The following is a 14,842-nucleotide window of genomic DNA, read 5'->3' on the forward strand; positions in this document are numbered from 1 at the left end:
TATATATGGGTTATTTTTTGGTACGACAGTAATATGCAATGTGGCCCTCTGGAGTGAGTGTGGAAATACAGTGGCCCCTCTCCATGGTCAAAGTTGCCCACAACCCTGACCTATATCATGCTCAGAGTCGGGATGCTAGCAGCGGTGCATGTTCACTTAAACAAAGATATGACTTTGTGTTGGTGTTCAGGTTGGGAGCCCTTCATCGAGCCCTGGCCTTGTTTCCTGAACTGGCAGCAGCAGGCGGCTGGGCGCCTCCACCCTCCGCGCCTCAAGATGGGGGTCCGCGCCAAGCAGAGGCTGGACGTCAACCTCACCTCTGTCCTGCTAGGTAGGCTGCGGCACATGTACTGTATAGTTACACGGCAAAGTATATTAATCGATCTTGATTCGTTCGCCAATTGGAACATCCTGTGTTGATTGTCTTTTCATCTGGGCCTTCCAGAACAGTACAACACCACCAAAAGTTCCTGGCTGGCCGACTACTGTAAGGAAGAGGAGCAAGTTCCCATGGTTTCTCCAACCATGCCTTGGATGGGTTCCTCCGTGGACCCCCCGAGCTTTGGACTAAGTAAGTTCTGTCAAACTAACGTTTATGGAATGGTTACATGATGGTTAACTAATTTACCACCAACGGCGCCATCTGGTGGTGGCTAATGAATCCCTCGATAGCGTATTGCCAAGGTTTTATCGCATGTAACACTTACTTTGTAGAGCCAAATATCCTAACCGCATGTTACAATGACAAAAGGCTGTGTGTGGTGTCTTGACCGGTTGTTGTTGTCTCGGTCGGTGGTGAAAAATCCAGATGATGCCCAGACGACAAAATCCCTTCTACAGGCCGTTGAAAAACCTTGTCTTCCCCAGAAACGGTGCAATGAATGTCGTTTCTGAGATAGAGGGCTTTGAATACAGCCCATAGAATGCAAGTGGATGCTCGCGCATCTTCAAAATGGCCGCGGCCACTGTCCCACTTGTTGAGTGTCTGCCCTAGCCTGCCAGTCCCACTTGTGACTGGCAGGCTAGGGTACTAATTTAATCCTACGGTTTCGCCGGGTTTGGCGTACTCCCACAATCTGGGCCAGGAACATCAGATTACGTTTAACAGCAGCATTTATTATTTATAAAAAATAAATAAATAAATAAAGTTTTTCTGACGTGCACACGATGTGCACATGGATGCGGTTATTCTTTTTATTATTATTCTTTTTTTCAATAATTGTCCCCATATCTCTGGCAACTGCACTGCTTTTCTGTTTAACAGGTGGGGCAGATTGGGTTAAAATGAATGAATATCAACAGTGGTACACAGTACACACCCCAGCATTCAACAGCCACTTTCACTATACTAACACCTGACCAGGCTGAATGGAATAGAATATAATACTTAGTAGTAGTATTAGTTATTAGTCGTTAGTATTATTCATATTAGTAGTAGGACTATTATCGTTAGTAGATATTACAATTCAATTAAATATTAAATAAATAACAAGTACCAGTAGTATGTTGAAATTCACTGCTTGATAGGCATGGTTCAATGTTTTACCTGGTCTTCCTAGGCTTTGGCTTCAAGGTTGGACTTCCATGTCAGGGAGTTGGACAGTTCATAACGTATTCAGAATGCAATAAACATAGTGGGATTCATAGTATGTCACTAAATCGTTAATTGTAATAATGTCTCAGTAGGTTGAGTGGGACACCAATTCCAATGCTGGAAGTTTGGAAAAAATGATGAAGAAAGTCCACTCTATCCAATGGTAGAGTGAACTAGAACCATCCCTGTTCGATAATATTCATTGTATATGAGCTTATATTGAATTTATGTGTGTATTTTCTTTTCATCATCGTGTATCGGGAGTGGTGCTTTAAAGCAAAACGTAAATGTCTTTCCCCTTTCCTCCTTTTTCCCCTCTATTAAAACATTTCACTCTTGATGCTAACCTGAAATAATACCTAATAATATGGGACTTTTGGTTCACCTAAACCTCTTCTCTGCTCCCTCTGCATGTATCTCTCTCTCTGTCTGTCTCTCTCTCTCTCTCTCTCTCTCTGCTTTGGTGACTGTCTCTCTCTCCGCCGTCAGGTGCTCCTCTTGCCAACCTTAGAACTAGGAGCACTGCCAGCTTGACCTGTCTTGAGCAGCAGATTCACTCCAGAGGTACAGTTCAGAGCCCAGAGCTCCTGCAGTCAGGTTGCTTCTATAGCAGATTAGAATCCCAAGTCCTTCCTCCATTGCTGTCTACATCTTTCAGTTAATACTGTATACCTGGACAGTTTTCCCAGTTAAATACTGAACGTGTAGGAGGAAAAAATATGGGGCAATTTGGATTGGCAATTCTTCTTGCAAGTATCAATAAAACTGCTCTATATGAAAACATTTGTACTGTTATAAGGGCATTGTGATATACTTCATTGAGTGTGTAGAACACCGAAAATAGCAGATCTACTAGCTGCGTTGTGAGATATTCAGTATAAGTAAGTATAACATCTGGTTTCAGCCATGGCCAAAAGGATATACAGTACTGCATGGACAGGTTTGTTGTTAAGTTGCTTAGACAGATAAATCTGGTCCTCCTTGTGTTGACCTGCTCACATTCAACTCCATTTGGTGTCCTTTATTTAATAACAATCCATCCCATTGTACACCTTTATACACACAACATTCTATAGCTTAATTAATGGTGTGCCGACTAGTGGCTTCACTGTCAATTATTCTGCTGTAAAGCATTATGAGGAACGGAATGAAAATTAATTGAAGAAAGACTCTTTAACAATATTTTTGGAATATATATTTTTGGAGATACTAACAGAAAATCGCTCTTCGTTCCCATTGAACCGTGTGCGATGTCCACGTAATTCCATTTAGTCAATCAATTTCTATGTGAACCTCCGTGAGAGTGCTTAAAAGTTATTGAACGTTTTTACAGATTTCTGAGTAACTATGCATTGTGTGCCAGGAAACGAGCAGAAGATGGCATTTACAGATACAGATGCTTGACTGTTTTAATAACATTGTATTTATAGAGCACTTTCACCACAATTGCACTAATCGAAACATAATTTTTTTATTGACTTAATAAAAAATTATGGGCATTACACAGAGTAACTGTGTTAGTATTAGCATTTCCGTCCTTCTTCAAATGAAGGCACACCATGGCTTCCTTTTAGTTTTTGTGTGTGCGTGGCTGCGTGCATGCGTGTGTGCGCGTGTGTGTGTGTGTGTGTGTGTGTGTGGGGGGGGGGGGGGGCTGCTAGAAAACATTAGTCTTGCCAGCATCATAAATCGCAGTTAATATTTTTGCATTTTCCATTAAATTTTTCTCTGCTTTGCAAGTGGGCATAAGGACAGTGCACATAAACAAGACTCTAAACATTCCTGCTCGTGACCCCTAGCCGATTATGTGCTGCTCCTTACGCCCAACTAGACCATGGTGGAAAAACGAGGACATTGTGGCTTAGGGGTGGTGCTACATGGAGTCACCTAAACTAGTAGTGATCCTGTGGGGTCGTGAACGTGCACCGTGCCTTTCATGACAATCCCATGGAGTCACCCAAACTACTAGTGATCCTGTGGGGTCGTGAACGTGCACCGTGCCTTTCATGACAATCCCATGGAGTCACCTAAACTAGTAGTGATCCTGTGGGGTGGTGAACGTGCACCGTGCCTTTCATGACAATCCCATGGAGTCACCTAAACTAGTAGTGATCCTGTGGGGTGGTGAACGTGCACCGTGCCTTTCATGACAATCCCATGGAGTCACCAAACTAGAAGTGATCCTGTGGGGTGGTGAACGTGCACCGTGCCTTTCATGACAATCCAGCCATCAGCTTTTGACACATTTCGTTTGGGCCGACGGGACCAGCTGACATTGCCATCCTCATTCAAGCCCTAGTTCAGCCCAAAGATTTGCATTGCGAGGAAGCCGCTTTAGAACGTCGCATAGACAAATCGCGGTGGTCTGACTTACCCCATCACAGGTTGGCCGATGTTGTCTGCACTTCAAAGATGTTAGGTTGTGGGGGGCACGGTGGCACAGTTAGTTGTGCCGTCGCCTTACAGCTAGAAGGTCCTGCGTTCGATTCCCGCTTGGGACGCTGTGCACTGGGGGGCGTGTTCTCCCCTTCGCGTCAGCAGTGCCCATACCCAAGGCGTAGGTACCCTCACAAAAACATGCAGTAATCCTGGTCTCTAAACTGCCTCCCCCTGGCCAGCCAGAGCGCCTGATGGAGGGGAAAGGAACTAGTTGGAATCCTTCCAGGCACTATGTCTGGCCACGGGAACTTGGAAGTGAAGTGAAAAGAAGCAGCTTGGACTCCTCATGCATAGAAGGAAGCATGACGTCAGTCCGCTGCCCTCCCCAGTTTGGCAGAGGGAGTGTAGCGCCCAGGATTACATTAGATAATTGACACTGGGTGAAAAAATTGATTGCAAAATCATGGGATAAAAATTTTGTAGAAGTAGCTGATGCTTTGGAAATGGTAAATGGTCTCAGCTCATTGCCTTTGATGTGTGGACTGTCCAGTTTTCGAGTGTTGCAAATGACAGTTTGAATTCCGTTGCAAGCAATTGTACGTTTCAAGTCTTTGGTTTGAACTAGGTGTTATACTGTTACAGCCCCCGTGCACTTGCGGGGCTACAATATCTGTCATACGTGATCAACTGAGTGGATTCACCAGGTGCACCATCATGACACTTGTTACACAGTATTATATTACATTGTGTTGTTGCATGTATTAATCAGTTCATCTCAGATTCCTTTCGTAAAGGAATGTATCCACTTCTTGTTGGCCTTTGTGTCCAGTATTTTGTGCATTACGGTTCAGCCATTGTGAGAACATGGATGATGTGTTACCTTATGAACTAAGGTACTAATACATTTCTGGTAAATGTATGTTAATTGGACATTACACTACCGTGTAATTCTAAAATAATGCTAATGCTGAATAAGTTTGTCCTTTCCAATAACATGTATAGTGCTGTAGAGCATCGTCATGCACCATAGACTAATTAAATATTGGACATAGTGAACCTGCAACCAAGTTCTGAGCTTCTTGCTAAATATATGTAAATCCATGTGTTTGAATATTTTCAGTTGTGTTTTTATGTTGAAAAGAAAAAAGCCTTAAAAAACGCTCTGCAAAATGTATTATTTGGGTAATATAACATTGATACAAGTTTGTTTGTGTTTTAAATTTTTGCCCACAAACCACTTTGGATGTGAGGCAACAAACAAATCAACAAACAAACAAAGAAATCTTCAATTTGCTCATTTGAGACTATATACTAATATATCGTCGCTGTCGGGAGTATACCACTTACCTCAATTTCTGAGGTTTTTGATTATTTTGCTTTCATAAATTAATGTCATAATTAATGTCCATGGCATTGTGAATGAGTCCAATTAGTAATAATAATAATTGTTCTTCTTATTATTATATCAAATATCCCATCAGAAGTATCCCATAGAAGGTTTTTAATGGCTTTTTCTATACTACAAAATATGTTCTCTTTTTCTTTCGACCACTCATGCTATGTTGGCTATTCCGTGCAGTAGAAACAACACAAAGTGCATGCCATTTACAGCTGGTATAATCAGCCCAGTAACACACCGTCAACAATACCTGTCCCTTCTTTGAATGTGACTTTCTGCTTCTGTGACTGACTGTCTTCCAGCTGACGTTAAACTCTCTAAGAAGAGGCAGCCATTCGTTCCATACGCCCTGCGCAACCATACAGGATGCACCATGTGGTTCGCCACTCTTACCACCACTCCCACAAGGTCAGTGAGGATACACGGTAACTATTCATTTAACCCCCTTATGGCCAACGACGTGTTTTTTGACGTACAAACGGAACCAAATTGAGCCATAAGGATCCATTTGGCCGATATTTGCATACTGGGCCCTGGTTGGCTATAGCCTGGTTCCAGACGAATCTGGTTGGCTCGTCACCACTATCTGCCTGGGTTAATATGCATTGAGAGGGGCCAGACTTAATCTGCTGGGGCAATATGCATTGAGAGGGGCCAGACTTAATCTGCTGGGGCAATATGCATTGAGAGGGGCCAGACTTAATCTGCTTGGAGCAATATGCATTGAGAGGGGCCAGACTTAATCTGCCTGGAGCAATATGCATTGCAAATAAAGGCAGATGAAGGCTAGCTATGAATATATTATATTCATTGTCAATAGCAGCTGTAGTCCAGGGTTGTTTTCAGTAAAACCATTTTGTTGGAATATAATATACAGTAATATAGGCCTTTCTTCCTCTATTTTGTCCCCAACAGGGTGGCTCTCTCTCACAGTGGCAGTGCTGACTCCATCTCTGATATGCATGGTCCAGGAACAGACGACACACACAACGTCAGCCAGTGGAGGGAGGTGCTGCCTGGGGAGGAGATCCCGTTTGAATTTGAGGCCCGTGAGAAACTGCGTCATAGGTAATTGTTTTAACGTTGACATTCCGTTGTGCATCGGGATTGACCAGGCCTTCCAACGATCACACTTGGCCACGGCCAAGGAGGGATGCATGGGAAGGGTGGTCTCTAGTGACTCCTACACGTTGGTCAGAGTGCCTCTTCAGAGGCAGGGGTGCATGGATTAACCCATTTTGGGGGGGAAGTTTGGTTACCCCTTTTGGTGTTTTAAACATTGTTATAATTTAGTTATTGTAAAAAATAGCGGATCTACATGCAAGCTCATAGCGCGCCACCGAGTGGCACGCTACGAGCTTGTAGGTCTGCTATTTATTTTTAATCGTGTAAATGTGGCGGAAATTTGGAATATATATTTTTTCAGAACGAACGTTTTTAACTCAAATCTTTGCTTTTTGGGGGTCCCTGAAACAACATATTTTCAGATGGGGGTCGGAGGCCAATTACATATCATTTTTAGGGTCCTTGACATGAAATATTGAGCACCAGTGACCACTGATATAGAAACATAGGAATTTCAGAAAACTGTCAGAATTTAGAAGATTTCTTTTTAATTACGACGTCAGGCCTAAATGGATTAAAGCTCTCAGGTGCATGGATTCAAGTTATCAGTCGCCACGGCTGATTTCAGTCATTTGGATTCCATAATGTCAGCATGTCTACTATAGAAGTGTGTCCTGCACCAAAAATAGGCTATCTACAAGCTTACAACACGTCGCAGTGTTGTAAATAATGATCTTTCTTGTAAATAATACAATACTGCATATTGTACTGCCATTTGTGTGCAGGTCTGCATGTAGGGATTGTGTGAACAAAGACTTATTATTACTATTTCTATGCATTAAGATGTATTACATCATGTTTTCCTTGCTTGCTGTAAATCACTCTGGATTAAGAGCGTCTGATAAATATACCGCCCTAAATTGTATAACTGTAACTTGTGAGCAATTATGTGTAATCCCAACCCTGTCCCTGACCCACGTTCTCCTCCTCCTCTGCAGACACACCCATGAGTTGAAGCTCCACCAGCTGTTGGTGCGTGTGGGCGGCTGGGAGCAGGTCAAACCCGTGTCCGTCGACAAAGTGGGCGTGTTCTTCCGCTACGCCGCTCCAGACAGGAACAACCCGTCCAACACCGTGAGTGACCCATGAAATGTTTGGAAGACTCAAAGGCTTTCAGAGACGTTAAAAAATAAACCAACCAAGTGCTCAGTGGAGGTACAATGAGCAGTGTGTTAATGGTGTCTTGGAGCCTAGAATTTGAAATGAAAACGTGATCTTGATGATGCTATTGTACATTCTCCGTGTCTAGGTCTGTCATAGCCTCGCTTAGCGATACTAATATCACTGCGTGGATATTAGTCTCGTCCCTCTCAGTATTATATTTGTTTCTGCAATGCCCCGCCCCATATTTGCATACTGGGCCCTGGTTGGTTATAGTCTGGTTCCAGACGAATCTGGTTGGCTCGTCACCACTTCGGCCGTGAAGTCCTCCCACAATTGAGAGAGGGCCCAGACTAAATCTGCCTGGGTCAAACAAAGGCAGATGAAGGCTGGCTACGCGAGACTAGGTCTGTCAACCCACAGGTTGGCTCTGAGCTTTATGAGAATAAATGTATTCTCTCTCTTTCTTATAGGTTGGCAGTCCCATCAGTAGAACCAACATCATCCACCCACATGTCTATGTAAGTCTGGCAAGATGTATTGTATATATTTTCTTAATAAATACATTGAATGCTAGGTCAACATACTGTACAACTGACCTCCTGCTTGTCAGCCATTGCTCAGTGTGAATTACTAAAAACAAAAGATATATAAAATATGTTGACGCTGTCCCCCAACTATAAAATGTTAAATGGTGCATTTATATAGGGCCTTTATCCAAGGTGCTTATAGATTGTGCATTACATTCACCCATTCATACACCGATTGCGGCAGAAGCCATGCAAGGTACCAACCAGCACATCAGGAGCCGATCCATGGATCATTGGACGACCTGCTCTACCTCCTGAGTCACAGTCGCCCCATATACTTGACCCCCTACCCCTTTATCTCTATTCCACTTAATTCTCTTAACCAAACAAGTGTTACAAATTTGTATTCTGAACTTGCAGACTCGCAATTCTTGCCAAATATTTACCTCAGAAAGAATAAGGACGCTAGGGATCATGTGGTTAAAAAACAAATGTGTGTGTGTAAATGTTCTCCCCTTAGTTCTCGGCGCTGCCGCCTGTGAGAGTGGTCTTTTCCATCACCATGGAGGGGAGCGCGAGGAAGGTCATCACCGTGCGCTCTGCCCTCATGGTCAAGAACAGGCTGGAGGTCCCCATGGAAGTCAGACTGGACAGCCCGTCTGCCCCGGACAGTGAGTCCACATCTCCCATTTATTTTCTCTTGAAGATACACTATACAGTATGTAATGTATTTCCCCTGCAAAAGTTACCATATTTTTTACCTAAATTGAACACAATCAACGGCCAATAGACTTTCATATATAATGGGTGTGACGCCCATGTCTTGAACATGTTCTTTTCCGCTTACCCTGTGGATTCCATCTGCACACCTAGTAACTTCATATAATTTAGCTACAGATTACACAGGGAAGCTATGATGTTATTTGACTGTCTTGTTTCTTAACAACCCATTCAGTAAAAAGAAAGGGAGAAAACAAAAAAGAATATCCCCCTCCTCCATCTTTACCTCTGGGGCACCACCTCCTTTGGCCCCTCCCTTTTCTTAGTCCATTTCTTCCCGGGTGCTTCTGTGTTTATTCCAGCTAACAACATTACATATTTCGAGCAGTAATCCTGACAGATTCTGTTATTAGCATCTGTCTCGAGAGATTAGTTTTCTTTAATGCTTACAGTTGTCACATGTGTCCACAGAGCCAGTGGTGCTACCACCCATCCTGCCTGGCGAGGCCTTAGCGGTGCCCCTTCACCTGACGTTGTGTACCATTGTGTCCACAGAGCCGGTGGTGTTACCACCCATCCTGCCTGGCGAGGCCTTAGCGGTGCCCCTTCACCTGACGTCGTGGCGGCTCCAGGCCCGGCCCAAAGGCCTGGGCCTGTTCTTCTGTAAGGTTCCTATCCACTGGACCAGCGTGGAGCGGCCTGGCGAGGTCAGCAGCAGCAAGAGGGAGTGCCAGTCTGCAGATTTTGAGGACAACCTCAAACGCAACTTTAGGTAAATAATAATGGTCAAACATGTTGAACGGCAAAGTATAGATTATAGCCAAGTGGCCAGCCGTTAAAACACATTGGGCCTCATTCACAAGAGTTCAATCAGTCTGATTCTTCAATCTTTTTTTTATCTGTGAATTTTGACAGACGTCCGCTCAAACTCACATCTCGGAGACATACTTACGTATTGGGAGTAAAGCTTGCGTATAATTTGAATGCCTTATTCTTCATGCAAAATCAATTACAATAGTTCTAAACCTCAAATTAAATATCTATGTGCCCAACATTTGACAACACAAAAATGTGTCAAACGATATATTGCTTGGATGCAAATTATAGACATAATGCAAATTCAACAATTTTTTCCCTTCTATTCAGTTGACGCATTTTTAACCAAATGTTTTGATCCCTCGCTGTGTTCGCAGTTTCTGTAAGTGTGGCCACAGATTCGCCTATTACAATTTAGGCATTTAGCTATTAGGCACTATTAGGCTTTCATGCCAAATCCAATGTTGCACAGACGTAATCTTATAATAACATCACTTGAACGCAGTCTTACCATCTGAGGATATGATGTAGTATGGATGTAGGCAGGGCATTCATTGGGGGATATGTTCATCCAAAGCACAGATTCCCCTCCGTAATCAATACATCTCTGATTTAAAGAATGATCGGATATCTGTAGCTACTGTATCTACTTTGCCACTTCCTTTCCCTTGACTCCTCCGTCTCCTTCCTCTGCGCCTCCTCCCAGGTTTTGTGTGGTGATCAAAAAGGAGAACTACCCCGACCAGCAGCCCGCCAAGATGGTGTCCAGTGGGACGCAGCAGATCTACCGTCAGCCGGGCCACACCATCTACCTGCTGCCCACCATGGTGGTGGCCAACCTGCTGCCCTGCGACCTCAACTACTACATCAAGGGAACGTCCGTCAAAGGCACCCTGAAGCCGGGGAAAGAGGCTGTGCTGCACGCCGCTGACACGTCCCAGAACATGGAGCTAGGTCAGACCTCTGCTCGTGTTCATGTCCTAACCAACTAACTGTATGTGTGGGCAGGGTTTATAAGCTAAAGAAAAGTGTAGTGTATTGGTTAGAGCATAATGCCTTTCATGCGGAAGGTTGTGGGTTCGAACCCTGCCTGGGGTCGATGTCAGCGAGGGGCATGCGGTCGCAACGGGTTCCAAACGCCAAATCAAATGTGTTCAGATCTGAGCCAAGTCTCCTGAGGAGGCGCGTCTGAAGCCCGTCCTGGACGGGGTATCCGGACGTAAATGTATTTTGGCGTGCCTTGATGCCGTCGTAATGACTGTTTTTTTTTCACTTTTTTCTACAATCCCTCAACGCGTTGCAGCGTGGCTGGTTGTGGGCTAGTTTAGTCTAGTTTTTATTTGTTGACGAAATTGTCAGTATATTTAGTCTTGGTGTTAGTCATCATAGCTTAGTTTTCATTTAGTTTCCATTTAGTTTTCGTCCATGAATAAATGTAGTCGATGAATTTTCTTTGTCGAAATAAACATTGATTTAAAATACGTTATTTTTTTGCCATTTTCTTTTAATGTCTTCCCCTTCAGGAGTGCTGCTGGAGAACTTCCCCGTGTGCAAAGAGCTGCTGATCCCTCCCGGCACACAGAACTACGTGGTGCGCATGAGGCTGTACGACGTCAACAAGCGCCTGCTCTGCCTCACCATCCGCATCGTGCTGCGAGCGCAGGGAGCTCTCAAGATACTCATATCTGCCCCCTACTGGCTCATCAACAAGACTGGTAATTATGAATCCCCCAAGGCTGCGTTAAGGAATGCAAATCGTTTTGCATTAACACTTGAATAGAAAGCCTCAGTGATAGTTGGGAGAGGTCACAGTTGTACATAAACTGATAAACATTAGCTCCTAAAGCATCATCTATACTTAGTCGCATGGCAGTGTCCTGTGCTGAAAATCTACAAGCTTTTTCCTATACCTGTCTTTGTTTCCCCCTGTTCAAAACCACAACATGTCCCAATCTCCCAAACCTTTCAGGTCGAGACCCAGAGAGATTAGACGTTTTCCCGGGACCCAAGCTAGTGAAAAAAGCTGATCTACAATAGCTCTACAAGCTTTGCGCCATGTTGCAATCTTGTAGATTAGCTACTTTCACTACTTTGAACAAAACAAAAAAGATCAGGGTTTTGGGGTTCCCGCTCTTGTAGAACAAATCTCAAATCGAACAAAATCTCAAATCGAACAAATCTCAAATCGAACAAATCTCAAATCGAACAAATCTCAAATCGAACAAATCTCAAATCGAACAAACGAATCGAACAAATCGAACATCGAACGTCGAACGTAGGAAAAAAATAGGAAAAAAAATAAGAAAAAAAATAGGAAGAAAAATAAGAAACAAATAGGAAAGAAAAAAAATAGCTATTTTTAGAAAAATCTAAGAACGACTGACAGAAAAATAGCTTTTTCAGAAAACTGTCAGGATGTAGAAGACATTTTTATAATCTGATCTCAGGTCAGAATGTAAAAAAAGTGTGTGTGTGTGTGTGTGTGTGTGTGTGTGTGTGTGTGTGTGTGTGTGTGTGTGTGTGTGTGTGTGTGTGTGTGTGTGTGACTGTGTGTGTGTGTGACTGTGTGTGTGTGTGTGTGTGTGTGTGTGTGTGTGTGTGTGTGAAACCTCGTATGTCCAAAACTGTTGCTTTTTAGGATTCACATTCTAGAGCAGCAGAAGTAGCAGATGCAGATCTATGTGCTCTGTTTATAGCTTGTAGATCTGCTCTATGACGTTGTAGAATGATGAAGTAGAAAGTTAATTTTTGGCTGATCACACCATAGCGGAGAGCAAAAATGAAAAAAATAGGGGAAAAAAGAAAAGAAATAGGAAAAAAGAGCTTGTAGGTCTGCTATTTTTAGAAAAATCAAAGAACGACTGACATAGAAACTATTTGTTCGTTTGTTTGTTTTATAATGTATACAATTATTTTAAAAAAAAATTATCTATTGAAATATATAATGTAGGAAAAGATCATTTTACTCGAGTCGTGACCCGTAAAGATTGGTCCGTGACCCACAAATGGGTCCCGACCCATTGTTTGGGAAACTGTTTGCACCATTTGTGCTCTACAGTATGCTGCTGCAAAGAGCAGAACAAGTCAAACATCAAGAATGTTTTCAAGTATTTTGATAACTAACTCATATGTCCCCTCCTTCAGGTCTGCCACTGATCTTCCGTCAGGACAATGGCAAGATGGACGCAGGGGGTCAGTTTGAGGAGCACGAGTTGGCCAGAAGCCTCAGTCCTCTGCTCTTCTGCTACACAGACAAGGAGCAACCTGCCATGTAAGACAGTGGTCGGCATCAGCAGTCATAGTCCAATTTCCTCCCACATTTGCTACTACCAGCTGTCATCTTGTGCATTGTGCAAAATAACTTAATTGGCACTGAAAATATCAGAATAGCCTGGTCCTGGAACTGTTTTTGTTTGTGTCATGACTTCTAGCTGTCGAAAGATAAATGCATCAGAGCGTATGCTATGTGATATGGTAGCCTTGCACTGCCATAATAGTTTTTTTTTGCTAAAGTGATTTGTGAAGCAGTCAGTCACAGTACAGTACACGTTTGTGTAGAAACGTACGAAATCCACGTACACACGCACTTTTAGCTAATGCACTTGGCTTTAAATTCAGGACTCATTCAGCATCTTGTGTGTGTGTGTGTGTGTGTGTGTGTGTGGCTTCAACTTTCGTATCGTTGCTTCACTTGCTTGCATCCACGCTACTTCTTGCCCTGGCTTTTGGCTCCCGTTGGTAGTTAAGTTAAATGGATGCAGAGTTGCGGACAGAAGTGAAAACACATTAATCCATGGAACAGGGGGAAAGAGTTCACAACATCTGGATCATGATGTCACTGAGAGGTAGCCCATAGAGGTGCTCCCATCCATCGGCCGATATTCACTCCAAATGACTCCATGTGTGATCAGCAATTTACACAATCTGGAGAAACCGTTCTTGTATACCATTTTAGTCAATCAGATATATAGTATAATATCGTTTTGCATCTTTGTGACAGGCCTAAACATTCTCCCCTTCACACATCCACAGGAACAGTTTTGACGTGGGGACATATAATAATTTTGGAAATATGAAAGGTTTCCGCTTACGCGCAAGATCGGTATCGGCTGATCGTGAGAAAAACAATCAGGACCCAAAAAAACCTGATCGGAGCAACTCTAGCCCACATGAACAAGCCAAGTTATCCAGCCAATGGGAATCTCGGGTTTGACCTGTGACATTATTTCCCTTTATCAATATTGACGCCGGTCGGATCTCATCTAATACGAGAGTCACATTTGCACAGGACACCCATGCCTCCTCCATTTTCATTTTCTTATTCTTCCTTCCCTGCCTTTTCTCCGTCCTCCTGGATGGGGGATCCCCAGGTGCACCATGCGGATTGGGAAAGGGATCCACCCGGACGGCGTCCCAGGCTGGTGCCAGGGCTTCTCCCTGGACGGAGGCAGCGGCGTGAGGGCAGTGAAGGTCATCCAGCACGGCAACAGACCCGGCCTCATCTACAACATAGGCAAGACACACAGAGCCCTTTTCCACCGCTTGGTTCCCAATGGGAACCGCTTCAGTTATTTTTGGTTCTTGTCCATGAGCCAGACAGAGCTCCAAAATTGGAACATTAATTATGAATTGAGTGTGCAAAACCATACCTATATTAAATTGTTTATAGGATCAATATAAGTAAGTTAATATATGATAATCCTTCCACATTAGTATCTTTTTCATATTTTCAATTTTATGATTTTTTTTCTCTCCGACCCAAAACTTGCTGTATGGATGTTGGCACCATAGGAGTAACAAAACGCCTGTGGTTTCCGAGGCTACCATAGGAGAGATAACAGTCAACCTTTTATCAAAATAACAATTCTTCTACATTCTCTAATTGTGTAGACTTTAATAACATGGAACCTAATGGACCCTTTCATTTTACGCGCTCAAAGGTTAAAGATCTATAAGGGTCCATTTGGTTACCAACTTCATCATTTAAGTTTAACTGGGGACCATCTGGAACCCCCTCTAGGACCACTGGTGGACCCCGGCACTGGCATTGGTTTCTATTGAATGATAACTGACTGGCATTGGTTTCTATTGAATGATAACTGACTGGCATTGGTTTCTATTGAATGATAACTGACTGGCATTGGTTTCTATTGAATGATAACTGACTGATTTGTTTTG

The 14,842-nt window shown here is 43.3% G+C and overlaps 1 protein-coding gene across 3 annotated transcripts in view; it reads left to right on the top strand.

Moving 5' to 3' along the window:
* vps13d (vacuolar protein sorting 13 homolog D) overlaps nucleotides 1-14,842 on the top strand; it is an 87,962-nt gene that overhangs the window by 41,645 nt on the left and 31,475 nt on the right. For all 3 annotated transcript variants that reach the window (XM_080764117.1, XM_080764116.1, XM_080764118.1), the window contains 12 exons: nucleotides 191-331; nucleotides 446-571; nucleotides 5,675-5,780; nucleotides 6,288-6,440; nucleotides 7,436-7,571; nucleotides 8,072-8,119; nucleotides 8,649-8,799; nucleotides 9,404-9,620; nucleotides 10,371-10,618; nucleotides 11,188-11,379; nucleotides 12,809-12,935; nucleotides 14,035-14,177. In XM_080764117.1, the coding sequence (XP_080620243.1) occupies nucleotides 191-331; nucleotides 446-571; nucleotides 5,675-5,780; nucleotides 6,288-6,440; nucleotides 7,436-7,571; nucleotides 8,072-8,119; nucleotides 8,649-8,799; nucleotides 9,404-9,620; nucleotides 10,371-10,618; nucleotides 11,188-11,379; nucleotides 12,809-12,935; nucleotides 14,035-14,177 (1,788 nt within the window). The remainder of the gene's footprint in view (nucleotides 1-190; nucleotides 332-445; nucleotides 572-5,674; nucleotides 5,781-6,287; nucleotides 6,441-7,435; nucleotides 7,572-8,071; nucleotides 8,120-8,648; nucleotides 8,800-9,403; nucleotides 9,621-10,370; nucleotides 10,619-11,187; nucleotides 11,380-12,808; nucleotides 12,936-14,034; nucleotides 14,178-14,842) is intronic.

Source organism: Protomyctophum bolini (genome assembly GCF_963924005.1).
Source record: "Protomyctophum bolini genome assembly, chromosome: 5".
NCBI classification, from domain to species: domain Eukaryota; kingdom Metazoa; phylum Chordata; class Actinopteri; order Myctophiformes; family Myctophidae; genus Protomyctophum; species Protomyctophum bolini.